This window comes from Benincasa hispida, chromosome 9 (assembly GCF_027475165.1).
Source record: "Benincasa hispida cultivar pf3 chromosome 9, pf3_genome.v1.1, whole genome shotgun sequence".
Lineage (NCBI taxonomy): Eukaryota > Viridiplantae > Streptophyta > Magnoliopsida > Cucurbitales > Cucurbitaceae > Benincasa > Benincasa hispida.
Window position 1 is genome coordinate 84,203,601 of NC_143486.1, and position 26,464 is coordinate 84,230,064.

General features: G+C 34.7%; 2 protein-coding genes and 1 long non-coding RNA gene across 3 annotated transcripts; all 3 read left to right on the forward strand.

The window, feature by feature from the left end:
- The first annotated feature begins 1,253 nt into the window (after positions 1 to 1,253).
- On the forward strand, positions 1,254 to 5,090 carry LOC120085805 (protein PHOX1-like). The gene is made up of 3 exons (XM_039042003.2): positions 1,254 to 3,887; positions 3,995 to 4,247; positions 4,765 to 5,090. Exons 1-2 carry the CDS (start codon positions 1,877 to 1,879, stop codon positions 4,141 to 4,143), a joined length of 2,160 nt encoding a protein of 719 aa, XP_038897931.1. The 5' UTR covers positions 1,254 to 1,876; the 3' UTR covers positions 4,144 to 4,247; positions 4,765 to 5,090.
- A 1,717-nt stretch (positions 5,091 to 6,807) lies between these two features.
- On the forward strand, positions 6,808 to 15,976 carry LOC120086103 (uncharacterized). The gene is made up of 3 exons (XR_005484153.2): positions 6,808 to 6,998; positions 7,175 to 7,278; positions 15,775 to 15,976. It is a non-coding gene; the product is annotated as an uncharacterized LOC120086103 (long non-coding RNA).
- Positions 15,977 to 21,966: 5,990 nt separating this feature from the next.
- LOC120087100 (uncharacterized) lies at positions 21,967 to 25,894 on the forward strand. Its single transcript, XM_039043982.2, has 3 exons — positions 21,967 to 22,078; positions 24,788 to 25,098; positions 25,175 to 25,894. Exons 2-3 carry the CDS (start codon positions 25,024 to 25,026, stop codon positions 25,724 to 25,726), a joined length of 627 nt encoding a protein of 208 aa, XP_038899910.1. The 5' UTR covers positions 21,967 to 22,078; positions 24,788 to 25,023; the 3' UTR covers positions 25,727 to 25,894.
- Positions 25,895 to 26,464: the final 570 nt, after the last annotated feature.

Below are 26,464 nucleotides of genomic sequence, written 5' to 3' on the forward strand. Positions count from 1 at the left end.
TAAAACTCCTACAAAATTATATATAATATATATCATTGTTATTATTATAAACAGAGCTGGTTGGAACTTTTATAAGGTAAGGGCTGGAGTACAACCAATTCCACTAGATTTTTATTTTCAAAACCTTTCCTAAACAGTAACAACAGTGAGTCAGTGTCTACATTTTTTTCCTATAAAGGAGAGGGCTGGAAAAACAGTGTATGCTTTTCTAGAAATTGCCTTTTTTAAAACCAATTTTACAAACATATCATAAAGTAAAGAAAATCCACATTCCATGGTCTCTCTACAATCATGATACTCTCCTTAAAGATTTTTTTTTTTTTTATTAGTGTATAAACAAATGTGAATACACCAACATAAGCATAGTTAAATGGTAGTTAACGCTATTTTTCTCGATATCGAACATTCAAATCTCGATATTTGCACATTTTCAATGCATGTTGTTTCTTTGAATAAATATTTTTTATGGTTCAATTCTTAATTAAGATCTCGGAAATATTCCGCCATAGTTAGGGCAGTTAAACCAATTCTCATACGATAATTTTTTTTAATTAAATACTGATAATTTGACCAACTTTAATAGCATCTAATGACATTTTTAATTTAATTTTTTATTTACAAATGTTTGATATATTCTTAAAATTCTAATGAGTAGATTTTATTAACTTAATATAAATCAATCTGAAAATTTAAAGTGTTATTAATGTCCATAGAGTTGTTGAATCACAATTAACAACAATATTGACCTATAGAGATCGATCTTCTATCCCAACATCAAAGATGATTTTTTGAGCATGATAAACTAGATTGTGAGCAAATAAAAAATAAAAAATCACGTGCAGGGGCAAAAAAAAATATAAAGGTTAAAACAATAAGTTGTGATAAAAGATTTTGAATGTCATCAATAAAGATTTGAATTTTGAAAGGATCAGGTAGATAGTTGTAGGAAAATTATCGTGTATAGAAAATTTTCTATACACGATAGTATGGATAATTTTCATGCTACCTTCAATTGTATGTCACATTAACGTGCTTTTAAAAATATAGTAGGATGTATTGACATTATTTAGGGTGTATAAATATTTATAAAAGTAAATTTACAGAAAAATTCTCATGGTTATACATACTACTAGTAAATTATTATAACATAAAATAAATAAATAAATAAATGTTTCCAAATATATTGGGTGGATGGGTCAACGTATGTGTGGCGGGTTCATGCAATTTATTTACATGAAGAAGGGAAAAGTTCCGACATGCGCGGTAATGACAATGGGAATTGACAAGATCATTTGAAAAGTTGACCAGCCGTTCTCGAAACCCTAGAAGAATAATAATAATTCCCCGTTTCCTTTCGCCATTATCCAACGCCCCTTTTCTTGTCCATTTCCATCTGGCTTCCTCCTCTCCTCCTTCTGTTCCTGAAATTCTCGGCTCAACATTTTCATTTCGATTCGATTCGATTCGATTTTTTTGTTTTTCGCCCCATTTTTCCATTCCGTTTCGTTTTCGAATCCGAATTTTCAGGTCCGGAGCAGTCAAGAGGAAGCCAGATAGATATACAACCGTCGTTCTTTGATTTTCATTTCTTGTTCATCAACTGAGATTTGGACGACTTTCGTAATTTCGATATTCGACTGGGAAGCGTATTTGATTGAAATTTTTTCAATTTTATTACTCTAGCTTCAATTCCTGTTTCATTTGGCTCCCTGTAGTTTGTATGCTCTTGATTTGTATTCTATATTCCACGAGTTTTAAATTTCCAAATACGTATGTACATGCGGTTTTATGTGATTTGAGAATAAGAAAAGGAGGAGACTGAGAGGCTTTGATTTGAGATTTGAACCAACAACTTTGTGATTTCTGAGTTATTTCAATGGGGAAGCCAACGGGAAAGAAGAAGGAAAACGTTGGGGAGAAGCCTGGAAATGCTAATTCTAAGACTGCTCGGCCCTCTGACCGGAACTCCAAGGCGTTCGATGAAGATACGGCGATCTTCATAAACATGTCTCAAGAGCTCAAGGAGGAAGGCAACCGGCTATTTCAGAAGCGAGATCATGAAGGCGCCATGTTGAAATATGAGAAAGCTCTTAAGCTTTTACCCAGAAATCACATTGATGTTGCTCATCTCCATAGCAACATGGCTGGCTGTTATATGCAGTTGGGATTGGGCGAGTATCCACGGGCGATTAACGAGTGCAATTTGGCGTTGGAGGCTCATCCAAGGTACAGCAAGGCACTGTTGAAGAGAGCAAGGTGTTATGAGGCTTTGAATCGGTTTGATTTGGCGTTGAGAGATGTGAATACTGTTTTGAGCTTGGAGCCTAATAACCTCTCTGCTTTGGAGATTTTGGAGGGTGTTAAGAAGACAATGAGAGAAAAGGGTGTTGATGTTGATGAGAAAGGAATCGGTTTGGCCAGCGTAAAGCTACCTCCCGCAGCACATTTACGAAAGGTAGTTAGAGAGAAACTAAGGAAGAAGAAGAATAAGAAAGTTGATGAAAAGACAGATGATAAGTTGATTGTGGAGGAGAAGGTTGATCAAGTGATTCAAGTTGATAAGGTTGAAGTTACTGAAGTTACAAAGAATACTATCGAGGAAGACAAATTGTTCGTTGAACCGATTGAGGAAAAACCAGTCTCAAAGACGGTGAAATTAGTATTTGGAGAAGACATAAGATGGGCGCAGTTACCTACAAATTGCAGCATGAAATTGGTGAGTGAGATAGTTAGAGACAGATTTCCAAGCTTGAAGGGTGTGCTTGTGAAGTACAGAGATCAAGAGGGTGATTTGGTTACGATAACTACGACGGAGGAGTTGAGGTCGGTTGAATCATCCATTCAGTTGCAGGGTTCACTTAGACTTTACATCACAGAGGTCAGTCCTGGTCAAGAGCCTGCCTACAAGGAAATCGAGAACGAGGAGAAGCTTCCAGAGGTTGTTGATAAAAGAAGAAATGCAGTGGTGATGAGTGGAGATTCAGTAAATGATAAAGAGATTGTAAGGGGAATGACCACGGTTGAGGACTGGATAGTACAGTTTGCACGATTGTTCAAGAACCATGTTGGGGTTGATTCCGATTCATATTTGGATCTTCACGAGCTTGGAATGAAGCTTTACTCGGAAGCGATGGAGGACTCCGTAACAGGAGACAGTGCACAGGAACTTTTCGAAATTGCTGCTGACAAGTTTCAAGAAATGGCAGCTCTGGCATTCTTCAACTGGGGCAATGTTCACATGTCCAGGGCAAGGAAGCAGGTTTTCCTTCCAGAAGATGGTTCAAGAGAAACTTTGCTTCTTCGGATTAAGGATGCATACGAGTGGGCACGAAAAGAATACAAAAAAGCCGAAATGAGATACGAAGAAGCTCTAAATGTAAAACCTGACTTCTATGAAGGTTTCCTTGCACTTGGGCAGCAGCAGTTTGAGCAAGCTAAGCTTTGCTGGTATTATGCAATTGCTAGCGGAAGCAAAATCAATTTGGAATCGAGCTTCTCCACAGAGGTCTTGCAACTTTATAACAAGGCTGAGGACAGCATGGAGAAGGGCATGCTGATGTGGGAAGAAATGGAGGAGCAGCGCCTGAATGGACTCTCCAAAAGTGAAAAATACAGATCTGAGTTGCAAAAAATGGGATTGGAAAAACTATTGAGAGAGATACCTGCTGATGAAGCTGCAGAGCTGGCTTCAAACATGAGATCGCAGATATATCTTTTATGGGGCACCTTATTGTATGAGCGTTCTGTCGTGGAATATAAGATCGAGCTACCAACCTGGGAGGAATGTTTGGAGGTATCGGTGGAGAAGTTCGAACTCGCTGGTGCTTCCCAAACAGATATTGCAGTTATGATAAAGAATCATTGTTCCAATGAAACTGCACTGGAAGGTAAGTTACAAGCAGGCCTCCTTAGAGCTTTTGTTTGATGTAATATTATTGAACTCTTCTTTCACAATCTTTTTGTGTTAGAGTATCTTATAATTTTGGGCTTACAGGTTTCGGCTTCAAAATTGATGAGATCGTACAGGCATGGAATGAAATGTATGATGCTAAAAGGTGGCAGTTTGGTGTTCCATCTTTCCGCCTTGAGCCTTTGTTTCGACGCCGGGCTCCAAAACTTCACTTCACTTTGGAGCATTTTTGAAAGTTTTGTTGTTAATGGGGGCATTCTTTAGTGGCATTTAAAACAATATTTCAGTTTCCTTTGCATCAAATTTTCTGGTGTTCTGCTTCCCATATAGACAAAAGGTAAAAGAGCATCTTATTTAGAAACTTTTCAAATTAATTTCTTTTTAACAGCAAGTTACCTTGATAGAACTTCTATTTTGATTTGATAGATGTCCTATATGAACCATAAATTGTTATTAACTTATGAACTTAAACTTATTTCTTTTATGAATGCATTTAATGATGTAAATTTAGGAACTTCATTTCTTGATCACCTTTAGGGGAGAGTTCTTATTCTATTTCAAGTAATCTTTCTTGTCAGAAAGTAGGGATGTGTGCTTTTTGCGTGCTCTCTTCATTTATAATCTTCATAGACCCTATTGTTTATTAGTCCATATATACATGATACCAGATACTGGAGCAGAGATGCCTTCTTGGTTTCTCGAAAATTCGACGTCAAGTATATATTTCATGTTTTCTTTCTGTCCCGGGTTTGAATTTTTCGATGCAATTTCTGCTAGTAAATTCGGCATGCCTGTTACGTGTTTCATTTCTTATAATCCAAGTTACTCATGCCGTATTCTTTCTGTGGTTGCAGATTTTTTACGCCAGCCATTATCGTTTACTTGGTCAGAGTGTAAGTTTGTTTATAGTATTATTCTTTTGCACTTTCATTCAAGAGAAGATTGGCGATTCAGCAACAAAGATGTAGTTATAGAATTATTCATTATTTATCAACGATTTTATAGGGTGGATGAAGAAATTTTATTTTCAATTTGATTTATGAGATTGAATAGAGGGAATTTGTTGTTTGTGAAATTTCAAGAGCAGTTTGTTTATGATAGAGATTGTCAAATTGATTGTTTTGGAATTTGAAAGAGTGATGGAATGAATTATATAGCTACAACGAATTGTTTTTTCTTACATTCCTCTGTGTAGAAAATTCTCTTTATTTATGCCTTTTAGTTTGAACTTATTACAGGTGTTTTGATATTTGATAAACAAACCATCTGGATTTGTTTAATTTCAGTATCACTCTAGTTTGGTGTGTATATACACACTTTTTTGGTCTCGAGTTTGTCAAAGTGACCAAAGTTCAACTAATAAACATATGTTAGCGACTATGAAGTATAGACACAGATACGACTACATGATACGGATACGATCAGATACGGCGAATCGTCAATTTCTAAAAAATTAAAATATAGATACGTCTAAGGATACGTCATTTTTAAGTTAATAATAATAACACAAAATAGAATACCAACACTGAAATACAATACAAAACAAGCAACATCTAAGATGTTGAAGTACAATAGTTAATAAAATGCAATAGGAAAGTGACTCATATTGCAAAGAAGAAGAAGATTAGAAGGAGAAGTATGAAGATAAACGAAGAACTTATTGTTAAAGATATCCAAATGGTTGTGGGGACTCAAATGTGAAGATGAAGAATGGATGATTCTAGTCTAGGGTTTGGTCCGTTATTTATTTATTTTTTTCTTTTAGTTTTGAACTCGAGTAGTGAGTCTTTTAAATAGATTGCCTAATTTTAGATTGGGAAAGATTAGATGAGTTACTTGTCTTTTTTTTCTTTAAAAAAGTACGCATAGAAATAGATACGTCAAATCGCGTGTCAGATACGTATCTGAGAAGTATCTGGAAGTATAGATACGTCAAATCGCGTGTCAGATACGTATCTGGGAAGTATCTGAAAGTATCGATATCTGATACGTGTCTGATACTGATTCTTTGTCTCACATGAAGTATCTGTGCTTCATAAATTTTGCCTCACATGAAGTATGTGCTTCATAAATTTTGCCTCACATGAAGTATCTGTGCTTCATAGGTTAGCGATTAAAATATCGGTAATTAGAATCTTTCCATTACTAATTTAAAAAAAATGAAAAAAAGAAAAAACTTATTATGATATTCATTAGTCCTCTTCAACTAAATTAATTTTATAATTGAATGTTCAAATTCTTAGAAGCTCACGAAAAGTATACATCTAAAATTAAGGTACCAAATATATATATTCTAAAAAATTCAAGGACTGGTACAATATGTATTGAAAATTTGGAGGCCAAAAGCATTTCAGAACTCAAAAATTAAAAAATATAGATATCGTTTTGTAATCATTTGATTTTAAAAATTAAGTCTATAAATATAACTTATATTTATTATTTTTCTTCGGTATATCAAGGAGTGTTTTTAAAATCAAAAGCAAAAATTTGAAAATTAAAAGAAAAAATAATTTTAAAAAACTTATTTGTACTTTTAAAAATGGACCAAATATTCAAACATTTATCTATTCTGTAATATGAAAATCATAAATAAAAAATGTAAAAAAATAAACACAAATTTTAAAAAAGAAGAAACTCTGGTTTTCTTCGAAGTTGGAATTTGTAAAGCCAAAATAATAATAATAAATAAATAAATTGTGGGCAACGTGTCGAAGATTAGATAAGGAGTCAATTTTCCTAAACGATGCGACGCGTCACCTGTTATACTCGAAGGGAACGCATGTAGTCCATTTTCCAAACACCAAGTATATTAGTGGGCACCACATCAGTCACGTGTGAAAATCAAACACGTGTCATAGTTTGTTGGCAAGAGCGCAACGCAAAAAATCATTTTCATTGTTCTTATACGCTACAAAATACGCTTTGCTCCTCAACCATCAGCTATTTTCTCTGATCGAAATCTTCCCCGATCCATAGTAATCGATCTCTGATTCTAAATGAAATACACTCTCTCAGATCTTCCTCAATCAATCTACGCCGATGCTCTCTTTTCCTCTCCGGCATTGATCGATATGCTTTACGGCTTACGGTACTATTCTTCTTCATATACTTTGTTAGAAAACGCTCGAGGAGCTCTGTAGCTATTTACTCCATGTTATTTCACATTTAGGGTTCCGTATTTGGAATTTGTGAAATCATTTGTTGTCTTCTAGGCCTAATGCTTCTTCATTCTCTTCTTTTTGTTTTTGGTGCTTGAATCGGAAGGTTTTGCTTCACTTTTGTGGTGGAATGATGGTTGTAGAGGTTCAAGTAATGGATTATTACTGGCATCGTAGTCATCTACAGTACAGTATTGACGGTGGAAACAGGTTTGCGTTTGGTTTTTTTGTCCTTGCTATCTACGGCGTATATTTTTGCCTTCTTGATTCAGAATGCATTCCAAATCGAGGAATCTGTAGTACTATAACTTGCATTGCTGAGAATATTGAATTGTTGGTGTCGTATTTCTCTTTTGCATAATGTGTTTTCCTTTAGGTATTGAGTAGCATTTGGTACTTATGAATTTTGTCCTGATAAATTAGTTGCGGCACTGGAGCTTGGCTGGCTCCGTTGACCTCTGACTGGTTTGTGTTCATCTGACCTGGTTTGTTCATACAGAACTAGCATAGTTTTGTTGTCATCGTACATTTTGAATTACAGTCCGTGAAAGTAATTTTGTTGCATAGTTGCATAAGCATGTTTAATTGTTGACGGTAGATCTGAAGTGTGTTCTATAATTAGGGTGAATGTAGTCTTTAATAAAAAAAGAGACGTCCAACGGCTGGTTGTTAAAATGCATTCTTCCCGTTTTCCCTCTGTTTTTTTTCAGCATTTTAATTTCCACTATTTGGTTGTTATTTTCATTTTTCCCTCCTGGTTGCTATGCTTAGCCAATGTTATTATGCCATGTGGCTCCATTTACTTTAATAAATAGCAACTATACGATAGGAAAAATATCGTTGTTGAGAGCCTATCGTTTAGCAAATTTATTTTCCTCTCTTCTGTCTCTTTGTTTTCTATATCTCTATCTCTTCGTCTCCTATATGGTATCAGAGCTTTAAGCATCCTATTCCTCTCTTCATGGCGTCAAGCTCGGGAACATCCGAAGAAGACCCTACTCTACCGGTGACATCAAACCCAGGTACTCATTCATCAGTTCCACCTTCAACCAACATCTTTATATCTTCCCCATCGTTTACTCCATCTGCTACTCAACGCATTCCTCCCCTTGCTCGAAACCTGTTTTACCCTCCTCAATATGGCCCTCTACCACCATCCCTTCACCCTCAGTATGTCGGTTTTCCCACCCATCATTCTTTTCCAACTCAGATACCCCTTAATCTGTTCTCCGCACTTCCATTTCCGCAATCTCCAGTAGCATATCAATCCTCATTTCTCTTATTGGCAGAAGTGCAATTGCACTATCATGTACTGGTTTTACTCCTCTCTCAATGAAGATAAAATGGGTGAAATCATCGGCTACGAATCAGCATTGGAGATTTGAGAAGTGCTTCGAACGGTTTATGAGTCGTCTTCAACAACTCGGATTATGGGACTACGATCTCAGCTTCAGAAAATAAGAAAGGATGGCACCAGCGTATCTCAGTACCTCGCAAAGATCAAAGACATTACCGATAAATTTGCTGCCATTGGAGAACCTCTATCTTATCGTGATCATCTCGCATATATTCTCGAAGGTCTCGGAAATGAGTACAACCCTTTTGGGACTTCCATTCAGAACAGATCTGACTGCCCCTCCATAGTTGATGTTTGAAGCCTGCTTATCGCATATGACTCTCGGTTGGAAACACAGTCTGCCATGGATCAACTTCAACAAATCTAAGCCAATGTTGCCCATCTCTCTCTACAACCTCGACGCCCTCACTGGCAGCAACATACTAGATCATCCATCACAGTCTCCTCTCTCCTCTGTCATTTCCATTCCTATTCCCATCAGTCCTCTCTGCCCCTCCTCACCAAATCAATCTACTGCCAATCCTCAAAGTAATACTGTTCATCATCATGATTTCCCCTACCTATCTTCTTCCATCCCATCTCCCTCTTCCCAACCTACACCAACCAACCAACCTACTGTTCGTACTCTTCAGTCACCTGAATCTTCAACCAGTTCACCAAGTTCCCTCATTCCCTCTCCTTCACCAACACTCACTTCTGCCCTCCCAACTCACTCTCATACACCACACCTAACCATTCCCAACACTTTAGACCCACCACAACCCTTCCCTCTCACAACCAATAACCATCCTATGATTACATGATCCAAAATGGGCATTTTTAAACCAAAGGCTTGGCTATCCGTTGTCACTGACTTGGACAAAACAGAACCACGATCGTATAAGGAAGCTCTTCTTTATCCAAAATGGAAACAAGCTATGATTGAGGAATATGAGGCGCTCATACGAAACAATACATGGTCCTTGACACCTATTCCCCAGGATCGCCAGGTAATTGGCAACAAGTGGGTATTCAGGCTTAAACAGACTCCATCAGGTAAGATTGCTCGATTTAAGGCCTGCTTGGTCGCTCAAGGCTTTAGCCAAGATTATGACATTGATTACTTTGAAACATTTAGTCTAGTGGTCAAGCCTACTACCATCCGACTTGTGCTATCCATTGTTTTATCTCACAATTGGGCCATTCGACAGCTTGACGTGCACAATGCCTTTTTTAATGGTGACCTACCTGAGGAAGTGTATATCAAGTAACCACCTGGTTTTATAAGTAACCAACATCCAGATCATGTCCTGCTTCTGTATAAGGCCTTGTACGGTCTCAAACAGAGCCCTCGAGCATGGTTTTTCAAAGATCAACACTTGTCTAATGCAGTGGGGCTTCTCGAATGCGAAATCTGATACGTCCATGTTTATTTTCCGCAACTCTCACACTTTAATCATCTTTCTCATTTATGTTGATGATATCATTGTAACTGGCAATAGTTCTGCAACCATCCAACACTTTATTAGTTGCTTACACACTCATTTTGCACTTAAAAACCTCGGTGATCTATCTTTTTTCCTTAGTATTCAAGTAGCTCGCTCATCAAACCATGTACACTTATCTTAGTCCAAGTACATTTACAAGCCCATTCATTCTCCAATGGCCATTGGTACCATATTGTCCCTCATAAATGGACAATTACTGGACAACCCCTCTGAATACAGAAGCTTAGTAGGAGCTCTCCAATATTGTACTCTAACCAGACCAGACATCAGTTTCAGTGTCAACAAACTATGTCAGTTTATGCATGCCCCAACCTCTTCACATCTTCAAGCAACAAAATGCCTTCTTCGCTACCTCAAAGGCATGGTTACTCATGGTATTCTTCTGACCAAATCCTCTGTTTTGGCCTTAATTTGCTACACCGATGCCGATTGAGCCAGCTGGCTAGATGACAAATGAAGCACAAGTGGGTTCTGTGTCTTCCTAGGTTCCAACCTCATCTCATGGAGCTCCACCAAGCAAAAAGTAGTCTCTCGCTTCAGTGCTGAATCAGAATATCATGGCCTTTCCAATGCTGCCGCTGAGGTCCTTTGGATCCAATCTGTTCTGACTGAAATTGACATTAACCGCATATCAACTCCTCTGCTGCTCTGTGACAAGCTTAGCGCCACATACATGGTCGCCAATCCTGTGCTTCACAACCAAACAAGACATCTTGAGATTGCCTTTATAATGTATGCTCGACCACTCATATATTGGCATTCATACATGCACGTGTTTGGGTGAAAGCTATACAATTATGCGAATATACTACTGGATGGTTGGTTGAACTTTATTGTATTTTAACTGCGTATAATGTTTCATAATTTTAGGCCATATGCTTCCCTTTCCCTCTCTTGCATCCTCTCGAGTTTCTGTTTTGTTTTGTCTTGATCTCTTTTTTGGTTTTCTTTTGAGAATTATACTTGCTTATTACTAGTTTGTTGTATCTTTCCCAACCACCCTTCAAATTTTTTACACTAACTAATGTCTTTAAAATATAGAAAAAAGTAATCTCCTTTGTCTCCCCTTGTTGGATTACTCTCTTTTAATTGAAATAGTAGTTAGTATTTTTGTCGATTAAAATATAGCTTAGTGGATAACACATCTATTATTATTTTAAAGTTCAATGGTTCAATCTTCCACCCATTAAACTAAAAAACAGAAAGAAAAGTACTAATTATTTTTAAATTAGTTTATAAAGGTTCAATCTCCCACCCCACTTCGATACATGTGTAGCTGTAGCATGTAACCTCAACTTGGTGCATGTAAAATTCAGGTTTCTTCTTGTACCTTTTCTTCTATTGGTGAGTATTTTTAAATGCCCTTTTAGATGGATTGGGGTGATGCCGGTATTCTCTATTTTTAATGAATAAATTTTTTCATGTTTATAGAAAAGAATTGAGACTATATGTTGTCGGTCTACTGTTTAAATGAAAAGTAGTTTTTGGACTTTTGAAGTATTTTCTTAAGCTGATAGGAGAAATATTTGGAGGCAGACAACACAAAAAAACATATAATAAATAAATAAATCTTTGGAGGCAGACAACACAAAAGAAGTTGTACACGGCTTCTTTTGGACGTTCAGACATTTTGTAGATATTTCCCTCCTAGTTTAGGAAAATTTGAGTTGTTAGTTGTTCACTTGTTTGTCACGGTAGCTTCTTTGTATTCTAGTTTTTCTAATTTTTGTAAATCATAAAATATTAATTATTATAAATATTATAATAATAAATAGATGCTCATTACTTAGTATCCCAAAGTCATGTGTCACCCTTCATGTTGTTGATGTGTCTTGTAATTATTCATGTTTAGTATCCATATTCATGTTTGGTGTCCATCTAAGTCCACATCCTATTTGTCACTTTGCCTATAAATAGTGGCATTTAGTGGATCTTAACATTACACAAACATTGGTGAGAATTTCACTTTAAAATTTCATTAATTTTCTGTTATTTTACACATCCAATTTTATAATTTTAGTTATTTTATTTTATATTATATTTTCTCCATATTTGTGTTCTCATTGTGCTCCTTAATTTCACAACATATTATCAGCACGAGCTCCTGTTGATTACGCTAAAGGTAGGTCTTAAAGAAGCATGAATCATTTTCATATGTTGGGTGATTAAAAAATGAACAAAGAAAATCTGTTTGACAGACAATTGAGTAAATACAGTATCAAGTTCTGCAAACTTGATCGGAAATTTTGGAAAAGCATATATTATTTTGCCTAGGGGAACAAAATTTACAATTGACAATGTATTGTTCTCTAGTCAATCAAAGAGAAATCTTCTAAGTTTTAAAGATATATGTTGTAATGATTATCATATTGAGACGGATAGTAAGAATAATATGGAATATCTATATATCATATCCACTATCTCAAATGAAAAACGTATATTGGAAGAGTTGTCTGTTTTATTTTCTGGATTATATTATAGTCATTTACGAGTAATTGAAACATATGCAACAATGAACCTAAAGTTCATGAAGTCATCCAGGATCTATAATGATGGGGAGAATTATTGAGAATTCAAATGGACATAGATTTTTCAATCTAATGAATTATCATGTGATGCTTGCTCTAAAAGAAAATTGATAATTAGATCATCCCCAACCAAAGTGGGGAATGAATCACCTACATTTTTAGAACGAATTCATGGTGATATATGTGGACCAATTAACCCACCAAATGGACCGTTTAGATATTTTATGGTATTAATAGATGCATCCAATAGATGATCACACGTGTGTTTATTATCAAGTCGAAATCTTTCATTTGCAAGATTACTTGCTCAAATAATTAAGTTAATATCTCAATTTCCTGATTATATAATTAAGATCATTCGTCTTGATAATGTTGGTGAATTTACATTTCAAGTTTTTTATAATTATTGTATGTCAATTGGAATATGATTCCCCATCAATTATTAAATATCTTGAACCTTTAATGGGGGATGTATTTACTGCACGATTTGCTGATTTTCATTTTAATAAGACAAAATTTCCAACATTAGGAGGAAGAAATAAGAAGTTGAAAAAAGAAATTACATGGAATGCATCATTATTATCTCATCATTTAGATCCCCATACAGATCAATGTGAACTTGAAGTTCAGAAAATAATTCATTTGCAAAATATAGCATATACCAGCTGCAAATGTGTAACCCCATACTCCATTTTTCCTACATAAGTGAGTAACAAGTGTATTAAGTAAAATTATGAAAGGAGGTAAAGAAAGTAGGCAGATGGAGGAAGAAAATTCTAAGTGTTAGAAATACTTAGTCAAGGGTGAGTTTTAGATAATATAACAAGTGAAAATTGGTTAAGTATGGAAGCAAAGTGTAGGCATGCATTGATGGAGAAGTGTGGATGCATGGGGTTGCGTGTATAGCAACCAAGGCTTGTAGAGGTTAAGTGTTGAAGGAAAAGGTAAATTATGCGTTGGTACAAAGGATGAATGCATAGGTTGAAAGGCATGATGGTTGATAAGGCTTACGACAGCCTCAAGTGTGTGTGAGCAAAGATGCTGGACGATCGTGTAGCAGATGAGCGACACTATACGATTGGGTATGCGATCGTCTAGAAAGTGAATGACACTACACGATGAGGTAGGCGATCATGTAGGCGGGCGCTGGACAATCGTGTAGTAATTACGCGGAGGTAAACGATGCTCGCAGTAGCTAAGCGATAGGCTATGTGCGAGATCGTTGAGAGCGAGATCAGCGAGATTGTTGAAAACGAGATCGTTTGCTAAATGATTGAGCTAGACGATAGGCATTGGGCGCTAGACGATATGAAGGATCTCGCTAAACAATAGCATATACGTTGGATGATAGCGTTAAGCGATGAGGCATTGGCACTGCACGATTGGCATCAACACTAGATGATGAGCTGCACGACAAGCACTAGACGATAGACATTGAATGCTGGACGATAAGCGCTGGGCGTTAGACGATGGAGTATGCGATGCACGCTAAATTTATATTATGAGGTGAAGGCCTAACGTGGGTTATAAAGAAAGGGAAGGAAAAATAAATTAATTAAAGAAACTCACTAATGGGAATTGGTTGGAAGCACTAAGTGCTTGATGAGGTGGCAGTTTAACCCTTGAACAGGGGAGGTGGAAGGAAGTATAAAAGGGAGAGGAATTTTGAAAGCTCGATTTTGAAAAATGACTTGAGCAAATTAAGTGAGATCGGTACCGTTCGAAAGCTGGGAGAATCTAGCTTTTTAGTTTGTTTTTCCGGAGAAAGATCTCACACAGAGAATAGCAAAAAGTGAAGAATTTGCAGAAGGGGCAGATTCTTTGATTAATTAGGGGTCGAAGTGAAGATTGGAATCTTCAAGCCAAATTACAAGGAATTTGGGGCCGATATTTTAAGATAAGAAATTAACTCAATTCTAAACAAGTTTGTAGAAAAAAGTTTCTTAAAAAGAGTTCTGGATTTTGAGTTATGAAATTTTGAAGTTGGAACGGGGAATTAGTGCGTAAGCATACACCTGCTTAGGAAGATTAAGCAGGCAGCTCACCATAGTGAGCGAGAGCGAGTGAGAGATAAGAAAATGAGCGAGAGTGAGCGAGAGAGAAGAAAATGAGTGAGAGCGAGAGTGAGTAAAGGAAGAGGAGGATCTCGCTAAGGATGCAAATCTCGCTGGAAAGTTATAAATCTTGCTAGAAGTTACAAATCTCGCTAGAAGTCACAAATCTCGCTGGAAAGTTACAAATCTCACTGGAAGTGACCAAGAAGAGCTAGGAGAGATATATAAACCGTTTAAGAGCCCCGACGAGCTGTGAGTGACTAATGTTTCTAAATGATAAAGTTTATGCTTTACAAAGTTATTCTCATGCTAAGTTTTATGTGATTGCAAGCAACTTATTTCTATGATTGAAAGCATGACCAATGCATGATGTTTACTAATATATGAGTTTTCCAAGTATGTTTTCCATGTCTAATGCATGCTAATGGTTTTTACAAGCTAGTTCAACATGATCGAAGCCAACTTATTTTACAAAGTATGAAGCATGCGTTAGGATTATAGCTAAGGTTGAATGAAGCTTGATGTACTATGTTTTAAATACCTAAGGTTGTCAAAGTATATGCGTTGGTATCCTAAATACAATGAAAAAGGATACTGAAGGTAGGGAAGGTATCCTAAAGAGATTTCTATGCTATATTTGAAAATTATTCTTTTTAATGCACTTCGAGAACTTGACAGCTTAAGTGAGCTAGATATTGAAGGTAAGGAAGGTATCTGAGTAAATGTACCTAAGGTGTTGATGGTACTTAGAAAACTCCACGTGCACGTAGGTAGTTCTAAATGAGAGGCCAAAGTATGGGTCTCCTAGGCCATATACCAGCAAAGGGAGGCCGAAGTATGGGTCTCTTGGCTGGTAACAGACGTTGAGAGCTAAAACGATGTATGCTCGTTCTCAACTAGGGAATAATGATGTTTAATGGTGTTTAAGAGTAGTTATCAATATTTATGTTTAGAGGAGGTTGCTTGAGATGCCCATCGGTATATTTAAAGAGATTGACATAAGGGTCTCTCCTAGCCATAGTTTAGTATGAAGAGATCGAAGTAGAGGTCTCATCTGGCCATGGCTTGGCGTTGGGAATTAGAGCGATGGATGTTCATTCTCAACTAAGATTCAGGTTTCAGATACAATGATTTTATAAGTTTAATGTACACGTTTTCTTGGCATATTTTAGTCCCAGTATTATGTTTTCGAGCTTTCAGTTTAAGCATGAGATTTATGTTTTTATTAAGTCATTCACTGAGCAAGTAGCTCATTCTTTCAAATGTTTTTCTTTTCCCAGGTAGTGGTCATCTCCCCAGAGGTTAGCTGTCCCTGTTTTGCCACTCAAGGACTCCAGTTAAAAGTCCAAAGTCTAGAGAAGTCTTAGGAGTTTATTCTGTAAATGTCTGTATGTATGTGTTGCTCATATTAGGGACTAGTAAAGTATATTGGGACCGTTGAACTCTGTATGTGTTAATATGATGTAATTATGTTGTTGTTGATCCCTGGTATTCTGAGGTTATTTTTTAAAAGTTTCATTAGTTTGGTGAATGTTATATATGTATTCCAGGGATCTAAGCAGGTTAAAGATGTTAGTTAGGCAGTAAGTGTCACAAAAGGATTGGTAACTACTGTCGTCACATTCACTTCTGGAATAAAAAGGGTAATCTGGGAGGGGATATGACAAAATGTTCAATCGAAAATTGATATCTCAACCTAACAAGTTGTCACTAATGAGTCTGGAACACGCCATAAGCATGGTAGACCAATAGGATCCAAAGATAAAAATTCTCGAAACCGAAAAATAATTAATAGTGAAAAAGACATGGTTGATGATGTAAATATCCATGATGTAAATTACAGATATCACTATATGGATTAAAACAATCAGAACGGATGTGGTACAATCATGTGAGTGGATATTTATTGAATGAAGGATATTGAAATAATCCAATATGTCCGTGTGTTTTTATAAAGAAATCACAATCAAGATTTGCTATTATAACTGTATATGTATATGTTAATGAAAGAATTTGAGATGAAGATCTCGGAAAAACAAAATTGTGCCTTGGTTTGCAAATTGAACATTTAGCAGATGGAATATTCATTCATCAATCAACCTATAAAGTAAAAATTTTGAAAATATTTTATATGGAAAAATCACATCCATTAAATATTTCAATGGAAGTCCGCTTGTTAGATATAAAGAAAGATATATTTCAACATCGAGAAGATAATGAAGAACTTCTTGGTTCTGAAGTACCATATCTTAGTGCAATTGGTGCACTTATGTATCTTATTAATAATACAAGACCAAATATTGCATTTTCAATAAATTTATTAGCTAGACATAGTTCTTCTCCTACAAACAGACATTGGAAGGAAATTAAGTGTATGCTCCGTTATCTTCAAGGAACAATCGATATGAGTTTGTTTTATTCAAATAAATCAAATTTTGATCTAGTTGGTTATGCAGATTCTGGATATTTATCTGATCTACACAAAGCTAGATTTCAAACAGGTTATTTATTCACATGTAGAGGAACTGTTATATCATGACGATTAGTGAAACAAACTATGACAACCACTTTCTCAAATCATGCTGAAATTCTTGCAATTCACGAGACTAGTCGAAAATGTGTATGTATGGCTAAGGTCAATGACTCAGCACATTCGTGAAATGTATGGTTTGTCTTCAAATAAAAATCTTCCAACAATATTATATGAAGATAACACAGCTTGCATAACTCAAATAAAAAAAATATATTTTAAAAAAGATAGAACAAAACATCTTTCACCGAAGATTTTCTACACATGATCTTGAAGAAAATGACGATATCACTATACAACAAATTTGTTCGAAGGATAATCTGACAGACTTATTTACAAAGACATTACCAACCATAATTTTTGAAAAATTGGTGCATAACATTGGAATGTGGCGACTCAGAGATCTTAAGTGATGTTTTCGTGAGGGGAGTAAATATATTATATTTTAAGAGTAAGTATTATATGAAATATGTACTCTTTTTCCTTCACTAGAGTTTTTTTTCATTGGGTTTTAAGCTTTTAACAAGGCATATTTTATATATATATATATATATATATATGGGCATCTAAGAGGGGACCTTTAATATTAATATTGTTGTTTTCAAAACTTATTAAAGAAATATTGTTGTTTGAAACTTATTAAAGAAATATTGTTGTTTTGGGAATTCGAGGCTAGAGGTTGAACATTGAGAACTCATGTGGAGGTCGAACGTTGAGAACTCGACGAACAAAGAAAAACTTGGAAACAATACATAAGCCGATACTTCAACCCTCGACAAGGGAAATCTCGCGAATCTCGATTAGGTTGTCGAAGGTTGAAGTTTCGACACACATCCACCCTCGAGATTGCAGGTTTATTACTTTTATTTTTCCTTTATACAGGAAATAAAGTAATGAGATGGTATACTATATGTATCTGTGTACTCGAGCTGTTTCTAACAACCTATGCATTTTGTTATCATTTCAAATTAGACAAAGGCTTGTGGGATTGACGTGAGAGGGTGGAATGAAAGCGCATGAATATGAAGCGCATGAATACAAGTTATGCCTTGGAATGAAAGACAATTCCGAATTAGCTTTGTCTACGAAAAAAAAAGTAGATCCATAATCAAAAAAGTGTTTGTGATTGTTCCAGAAGAAATGAAAGCTAGTAATCATTAATGGAAAAATAACAACAATAACAGAGAGAGTGAGATATTGAGAGAGACCGAGAGTGAGAGAGAGGTCTTAGGAGAGAGCGAGAGAGCGATATTGAGATAGCGAGATCAGCGAGATCTTAGGATAGAATAATCATTAGACTATAATTGAATATATTAGATTATTATACTATAATTGAATAATCATTAGACAATAAATTGAATAAATTGAATATATTATATTATTATACTATAAATTGAATATATTAGATTATTATAATGTAAAACTTTATTGATTACAAAAAAAAAAAAAAAATTGAATATACAGTAGATTATTATTTAAAAAATTGAATATACAATAAATTATAATAAAAAATTTGAATATACAATAAAATGAATATATAATTAAAAAAAATTATTTATTATTCAATCCCTAACTATCTGGAGCCCATCTTAGTAACGAAGGACACTTCCTTCGATTATGTCCTAACTAGTTACAAAATCCACATCGTTGTCGAGTAGCTGGTTCTGTCCAATCCATCTCGTTGTGATAACGTGAACTTTTCGGGTGTCAGTTTATGTTTATCGTGTCGGGTGTCAGTTTCAAATTCAAAAGTTCAACAAAGCAATTGAAGATATCAAAGGAATAAATCGGAGCTGTCTAAGTTTTTTTTTACGGTGAGCCGGTCACCGGAGTGATGTACGATGACTAGTTAGAAGTTTGTCAACTGTACCTCGGTGCGACCCCACCTATCGACAAGATTAAAGAATCGAGGTTAAGTTTAATATGGTTAGGAACACAATTTCGTGAGCTCACAGATGATGCAGACGAGGAAATCGTCATAAGATATGCGCGAGCATATATACTACAAATGATGGGTGGAAGTCTGTTTTCAGATAAATCAAGTCATTTTGTTCACTTGATTCCTGCCACTGTTAGCTAACCTCCATGATGCGGGGTGGTATTTGTGGGGTGGAGCATGTTTGGCATGGTTGTATAGACAATTATGCAAAGCAACAAAACCTGAGGTTCGAGAGATAGCTGGGCCTCTCATACTTTTGCAACTTTGGGCTTGGGAGCGATTTCCAACAATGGAGCTCTCATACTTTTGCAACTATGGGCTTGGGAGCGATTTCCAACAATGGCTCCACAGCTACATCATGTTAATGACGCTCAGTTAGTTGGACAAGCCTACGGTTCTCGATATGTTGTTTTAATTCAATTTAATTTTTATATCACTGATCTAGTTAATTTAAATTCTAAATTATCAATTTAAAAATTTAGGTGGAGAGACAAAATTTGTGTGACTAGGATAGCCACACATGTAGTTAACCAGTATAGATACATGTTTGATCTGCTTCAACCTGAACAAGTACATTACACTAAACCTAATTGATTATTTTATTCACATTTTTATTGTATTTGTCTTTAATATTCTCTAATATAATATTTTGTGTTTCAGGTTATTTGGGAGCCGTACAAAATTATTGTGCATACTTTGCCTAATTTTTGTACGAATGGTCAAAACATATGGTGGACGATGAGTCCTCTCATATGTTTTCACATTGGTGAGTGGCATCTTCCTGACAGGGTGGATGAGACAATTCGGTTTTCAGCAGGATATCCCATCGCCTTGTAATACTGAACTCGTACTGCATGATATTAACCTAAGGACTGGAGATTGATCCGAAAAAGTTGCACATTTGGTAGTGCGATGGCACTATTGTGCAAGGTTTATTGCAGTGGGGGTTTCTCTTGAACAGTTTGACACAGATGTCACTCTAGAATATATTCATTGGTATAATAATATCACAAGGCGTTACGTCACTCGTCCGGGAGCAGCTGTGGGTCATCTGGTAAATGAATGAATATTATCTAATTTTTTTAATTTAAATTTATTTTAAATATTGTCTAATTGTTTTATAATTCACAGAGATCGAACAACAGTTGACTCCGTGAGGTTGCGAATGATTCGAACCAGGTTCTTGCTATATATAGTGATAACCAAAGCTATATAGAGGAAATTCATTATATGTACGATATACCTATTGTTCCTCCACCAGCTCCTAGACGTAGAGGACCTGTTCGGGAAGAGGATGAGTTTGATGAGGTTGCACATAATGTGGAAGAGTTGTCCCCTATGATGCAGACGCAGAGTCAAACTGATTATGTTAGTCCGATGATGATGATGTCAGCATTTGGTTCAGGACATTATGACTCAGAGGCTGGTCCTTTGTCTTCATACGTGCATGGACATGGTCGGGGTCGTGGAGAGCATAATGAATATTTATATTATGAAGCGCCTGTAGAGGTACCAGAGCAACATCAAGAAGAACCCGAGCAACCTCAAGTTTGAAGTCGACGACGACAACCAGCTCGAAATCGATGACGTCCGCCTTGTGGGACATATTGATTTTTGTAATTATTTTTATATAAATGAGATATTTAATTTACATTTTTTTTATTTTTATGAGTTATTATTTTTTTAATTTATTCTTTTTAGAATTTAAATAAAATAATAAATATTTTTAGAATTTTTTTTATAAAATGGAAAATTAAAAAAAAGAAAAAGAAAAAGAAGAAGGTGGAATGTGTAATAATTAAAAAAGAAAGAAAGGGGAAATTTGTACGGTATTCTCGCTTTCTATCAAAATCTCGCTCTCGTTCTCGCTCACGTTCATGCTCTCGCTCTCTTAAACTCTCGCTGTCTCTCATAATCTCGCTCTCGAATTTGATTGGGAAGTTCAGTGGCAAAAAGAAGGAGATTCATTAACTCGTTATTTAGTCAGACTTGCTGAAATGACAGAATCCGTTTGAAAACAACAATATTTTTACAAATAGTTTGAAAATAACAATATTTTCCTAAATAGTTTTTAAAAGTACGATATCCTTTTAATTTTCCCATCTAAGAGGAGTATTATGAATATTATAATAATAAATAGATGTTCATTGCTTAGTATCCCAAAGACATGTGCCACCCTTCATGTTGTCTATGTGTCTTGTAATTATTCATGTTTAGTATCCATGTAAGTTCACATCTTACCACTTTGCCTATAAATAGTAGCGTTTAATGGATCTTAAAATTACACATACATTGATGAGAATTCCACTTCAAAATTCCACTAATTTACATATTATCCAATTTTGTAATTTTAGTTATTTTATGTTTTTAGTTATTTTATTTTATATATTTAATATTATTATATTATATTTTTCCAATATTCGTATTTCCGTTGTGTTCTTCAATTTTACAACATTATATACTTGTTTCTTTTTTGGAAAAAAGAAAAAAGAAAAAAGAAAAAAGAAAATTGATTGAGCAAATATATTGATATTTGATGATCTAACAGTTACGCGTTAAGAGCTTTTTCCATCTCGAAAGCTTTCAATCTAAAACTTGTTGGGCTCATTAATACTCTGGTCTCTGCTAAAAGAGTTAGTCCATTTTGATTGTTATACGAAATAAAAAATTAGGAAATCAATGAGTGGTGTTCAAACTGGACATGCATAAGCCCAAATTTCCCAGGTTTTGCTTGATTTTGCATGTCTTTCTTTTATCTCCAGCATTTTTAGAAGGGTCTTCTTTTAGGGGGGAAAAATAGGTACTTTTTTCGTTTTTTCCACTGGGGAACTTGGACAATAGTATATGGGATGTTATAAATATAGGGTTTTGGGAAATTGTCAAAAATGGATAGCAAAAAAATGGACCAACGAAAGGCAGCTTTCAATTTTTTAAAAATTCCAAAACTACCCCCATACTTTTGTGCACGTATGATTGCTGATTTCTTCTTTCTTGGTCGATTTCATTCTTCTTTATCGATTTCGTTCTTCTTCATCATTTTCTCCATCGACTTCATCTTCGCAGCTTCATCTTCTTCATCTCAACTACGCACTTCTGTTTCATCTTCGATCCAAAGGTATGCTTCTTCTTCTACTTCTCTTTTTCACAATTTTTTTTGTGACTGTGTTTTCTTTTTCTTTTTTTTCTTTTTTTCTTTTTTTTTTTTTTTTTGCCTTCTTCACAAAAGTTTACACCAAATCTATATATTCCTTATTCTATTTTTCTTATTTTTCTTTTTCTTCTTCTACATAGCATCTACTTTTAGTTTCTTCTTCATCAATGTCTATCTCTCTTTTTTTTGTCCCTGATTGTATTGAATTGTATTGATAGTCTATCACAATTGCTGGTGCTTTTCTCTTAAATCGAGTATTCGAATTTAAATCATTAAATGTGGTTCTATCATTGTATTCTTCTGCGATAGACAGTTAGACGCCTATCTTTGTCTATCAGTGATAGATAGAGATAAAACTCTATCTTTGTTTATTACTAATAGACAAAGATAGATCTCTATCTCTGACTATCACTGATAGACAGAGACAGACGCCTATCTTTATTTATCTCTTTGTTTTGTTCCTATTTTTGTTTTGAATTGAATTCACTACTTTGTATCAGTGTGAAAGAATTCTACTAGTGGTAGATAAACAATGATATATCACTATTTGTGTCTATCACTCATCATTATGATTTTGTCTTTTGGTGATAGGCAGAGATAGAACTCTATTTTTGTTTATCATTGATAGACAAAGATAGAGCTATATTTGTTTATCCCTGATAGACAAATATATCTTTGTTTTATCCTTGTTGATAGACAGTGATAGAGTTCTATCTTTATCTATCACTTAGAGACAAAGATTAAACTCTATTTCTATCTATCACTATTAGATATTCATTATGAGTTTCTTACATGATCTTAGTGATATTTTTATTATGAGTTTCTTAGGGCTTGTTTGGTTAACAATTTGGAGTCTATTTTATGTTTTCAGATTCGTTGAATTCAGGGAATACATGTTTAGCAAATAACCCAAATTTTGTTCTGAAAAATGTTTTAGGATTCTGTTACCCAAACATTGAAAATTCTGAAAACAACATTTTTATGTTTCTTTATATCAAGAATTTGGATTTTAAAATTTAAAATGCAGAATCATATTAAATAAAGATAAAATATTTAGAAATATTATATGTCATGTTATAAATTCAATTCAATTATTTTAAAATTAGAATATGTATTATGTAATGTATTATAAATTAAATTAGTTTAAATTCCAAGTTTGGTCCCTATGATTTAGATAAAGTTAAAAGTTAGTTCATATGATTTTTAAAATTTAGAATTTGGTTCCTATGAATTGATATAACTTGATATATAGTCCATGTGGTTTGTTAAATCCTCTTAAATAGTCCATACAATAGGGACTATTTATTATGAAGCTTTTATGAAACCACATGAGATTAAATCTAATTATAAACCATGAGACCTAAATTTTAACTTACTCTAAATTATAGAGATCAAAGTTTCACATTTTAATATAAATTCTATAGCATCAAAAACAACCGTTATACAATTTTTTTAACATAAAACATGTTTATAAATAAATTAATAATAATTTATTCTCAACTAATATTTAGTGGGTAACAACAAATAGTTTATAATTGTTTAGATTAGAATCTAATTTCTTAATTCGTCTACCAAACACATATATGAAAACATGAACTAGAACTTTGGCCTTTATATAATCTTTTTTTATTTTGCAGAATACCATAACTATTCCTATAATTGTTTTTATGGAGAATAATGAATGATTATCACTTCTATGAGAATTATGAGATTGGTGGAACTTTGGTAGATGATCGGATAGACTTCAATAATTTAGTTGGTTTAATACTTATCCTAGATAAATATGTTATTGCATAGTCAACCATTGTATCAATATCACTTTCTTCCAAAATTGAAGGCTACAAGAAGGCGATTTATTTTTTTCCATACCTTCTTCATGCTTTTTTTTTTCTTTCTATTGTCGTTATGGAAGATTTTCTAACGGAAGTCTATCATTCAGGCTTTCTTCTTGGCCTTGTTTCAAAAGATTTTGTTCTTCTACTATTTTTTGTTATCATTTTCTTAATTCAATAATTTTTTTCATTATTCTATTTGCTCCTCCTCCTTCAATTACTTATTTTTCTTGGTTCATTTGCCTCTCTTTCTTCCTCTCATTTTTCCTCTATTTCTCTTCCTCTGCCTCAAGTTCTATGAAATATTTGAAAGTTGATTGAGATTCTTTTTCTGTTGGACGTAGTAGTGTCATTCAAAATTATAAGTAAACAGATAGTAAATTATTAGAGAAAAAACTAGCACTATCAATGATAGACAGTGATACTATTACTGTCTGTCAGTGATAGACAGAGATAGAATTCTATCATTGTCTACCTTTAAAGTGACCGCTGGAAATAGAACTCTATCAGGAGGTGTTTGATAAATGGGTATGAATTATTAAGTTGGGTGGGTATTTATCACCCATATTTGTTAAGTCCATAAAGAAACCTATGGGGTTATTAAAACCCGTTTTTTACCCACTCAAAACTCTCCTTTTTTATCCCCTCAAAACTAGGACCTTTTATATTAATACGGTTGTTTTCAAACGTTGAGAACTCGACAAACAAAGAAAAACTTGGAAACAATGTGAACAAGTTAAATTGGAACATATAATTTCAGTAGTTTATCCTTTGTTTGTGCATGTGTTTAATTTATAGCATCTTTTTATTCAACAAACGTATGCATGCAACATAATGGCAGGTAATAGTAAAAGGTCTAAACACGTGTGGTCGAAGGTGGAGGATGCTAAGTTGGTAGAAGCTCTATTGTATTTGGTGGATACCGGTTGGAGGTCTGACAATGGGACGTTTCGACCAAGATACCTACAACACTTGAAGCGAATTCTGCATGAGAAAGTGTCCGGGTGCGCACTGAATCAAAACACTATTGAGTGCAAGGTGAGAAGCCTAAAGAAACAATACAACGCAGTATCAGAGATGTTAAGTCAGTCGGGGTTCGGCTGGAACGAGGAGTTCAAATGTGTCCAGGTCGAGAAGGAGATTTTCAATCGGGTAAGATTCTAGAAAAAAAATGTACGGGTACGTGTTAGAATATAAATATTAATAATGTGTATGTGTATCAATGCAGAGTCATCCCAATGCGAAGGGGATGTGGAACAAGTCATTCCCACATTACGATGACCTCTCCACCGTATTTGGGAAAGACAGAGCAGTAGGGCAATCAAGTGAGGACCCATACGTGATGGCGAAGAATGCATTCAGAGAGTTTGAAGATGAGATTCGACTTGGATCACAAGACTGTCGCACAGCTGAGGTTCGCCAGACAGAATCACCATTAAATCAAGATGAAATAGATGAAGAGCCAGCAGAGCAATCTACAGGTAGAGCGAGTGTACCTGTCGAGACATCTCAAGGCAGTAAGAGGAAGAGGCCATCATTCCAAGCTGAAATGATCGACATCATGAGATCGACTGTTGAAATGCAGAGCACACACATGGGTAGACTAGCATCGTGGCAAAAGGAGAAGTATGAGCTGGAGTTCGAGCATTGGAAGGAAGTAGTAAATGCCATATACAGCATTGATGGCCTGGATGAGGATGACAGATTGCTTTCTTGCAGTACCAGAACACGCACGGAAGATGTACTGCCTCCGTCTACTAGGAAGAAACATGTAAACTGACCACACCCCTATATTTTGTTTATAGTTATTTTGGATAACAGTAAATGGACAATGGACTATCATGTCGAAAAGAATGATAACTTTTGCATACGTCATGACATGTAATTTTTGTGTTTGTTTTATGACACGGATATTATAAGTATCGAAAAGAACATATATTTTTGTGATCTTATGAAAAGTGTTACTGTACTACATCATATTCTCACCATCATAATCAAATGAAAGGTAATTATCCTTTGTACAATTTCAATTCCAAATATACTATCCATATTTTATAAAAATAAATTGTATGATATGTGAAATAATAAAGTTAAGTTAGCAAGATTCAATATATATACATACAATATACCAATTAGTAATTGGGATAATTACCTTCAATATATATACATACAATATACAATATACCAATTAATTGAGCAGCAATATGAAATATATTTTGTTGGTATGTTTTACCGATTGAAGAGAATTAGAATTATTACAGTTTTTGAAAAGAATATATGAAAAATATTCTATTATGTTCTACAAATTGAGAAAAAAAAATTGAGATTGTTCAGTTTATGTCATAAATGATTTGAGAAAATACGTATTTGAAAATTAATCAACAATAGCAAAGCATAAAACTAAAAAAAAAAAAGAATGAAATAAAAAAAAACAAACAGAAAAAAATAGAACTAATCTCATTCACAAAAAACTGCATCAGATCCCCAACTTAATTCAACTCTGCACAACAAACACAGG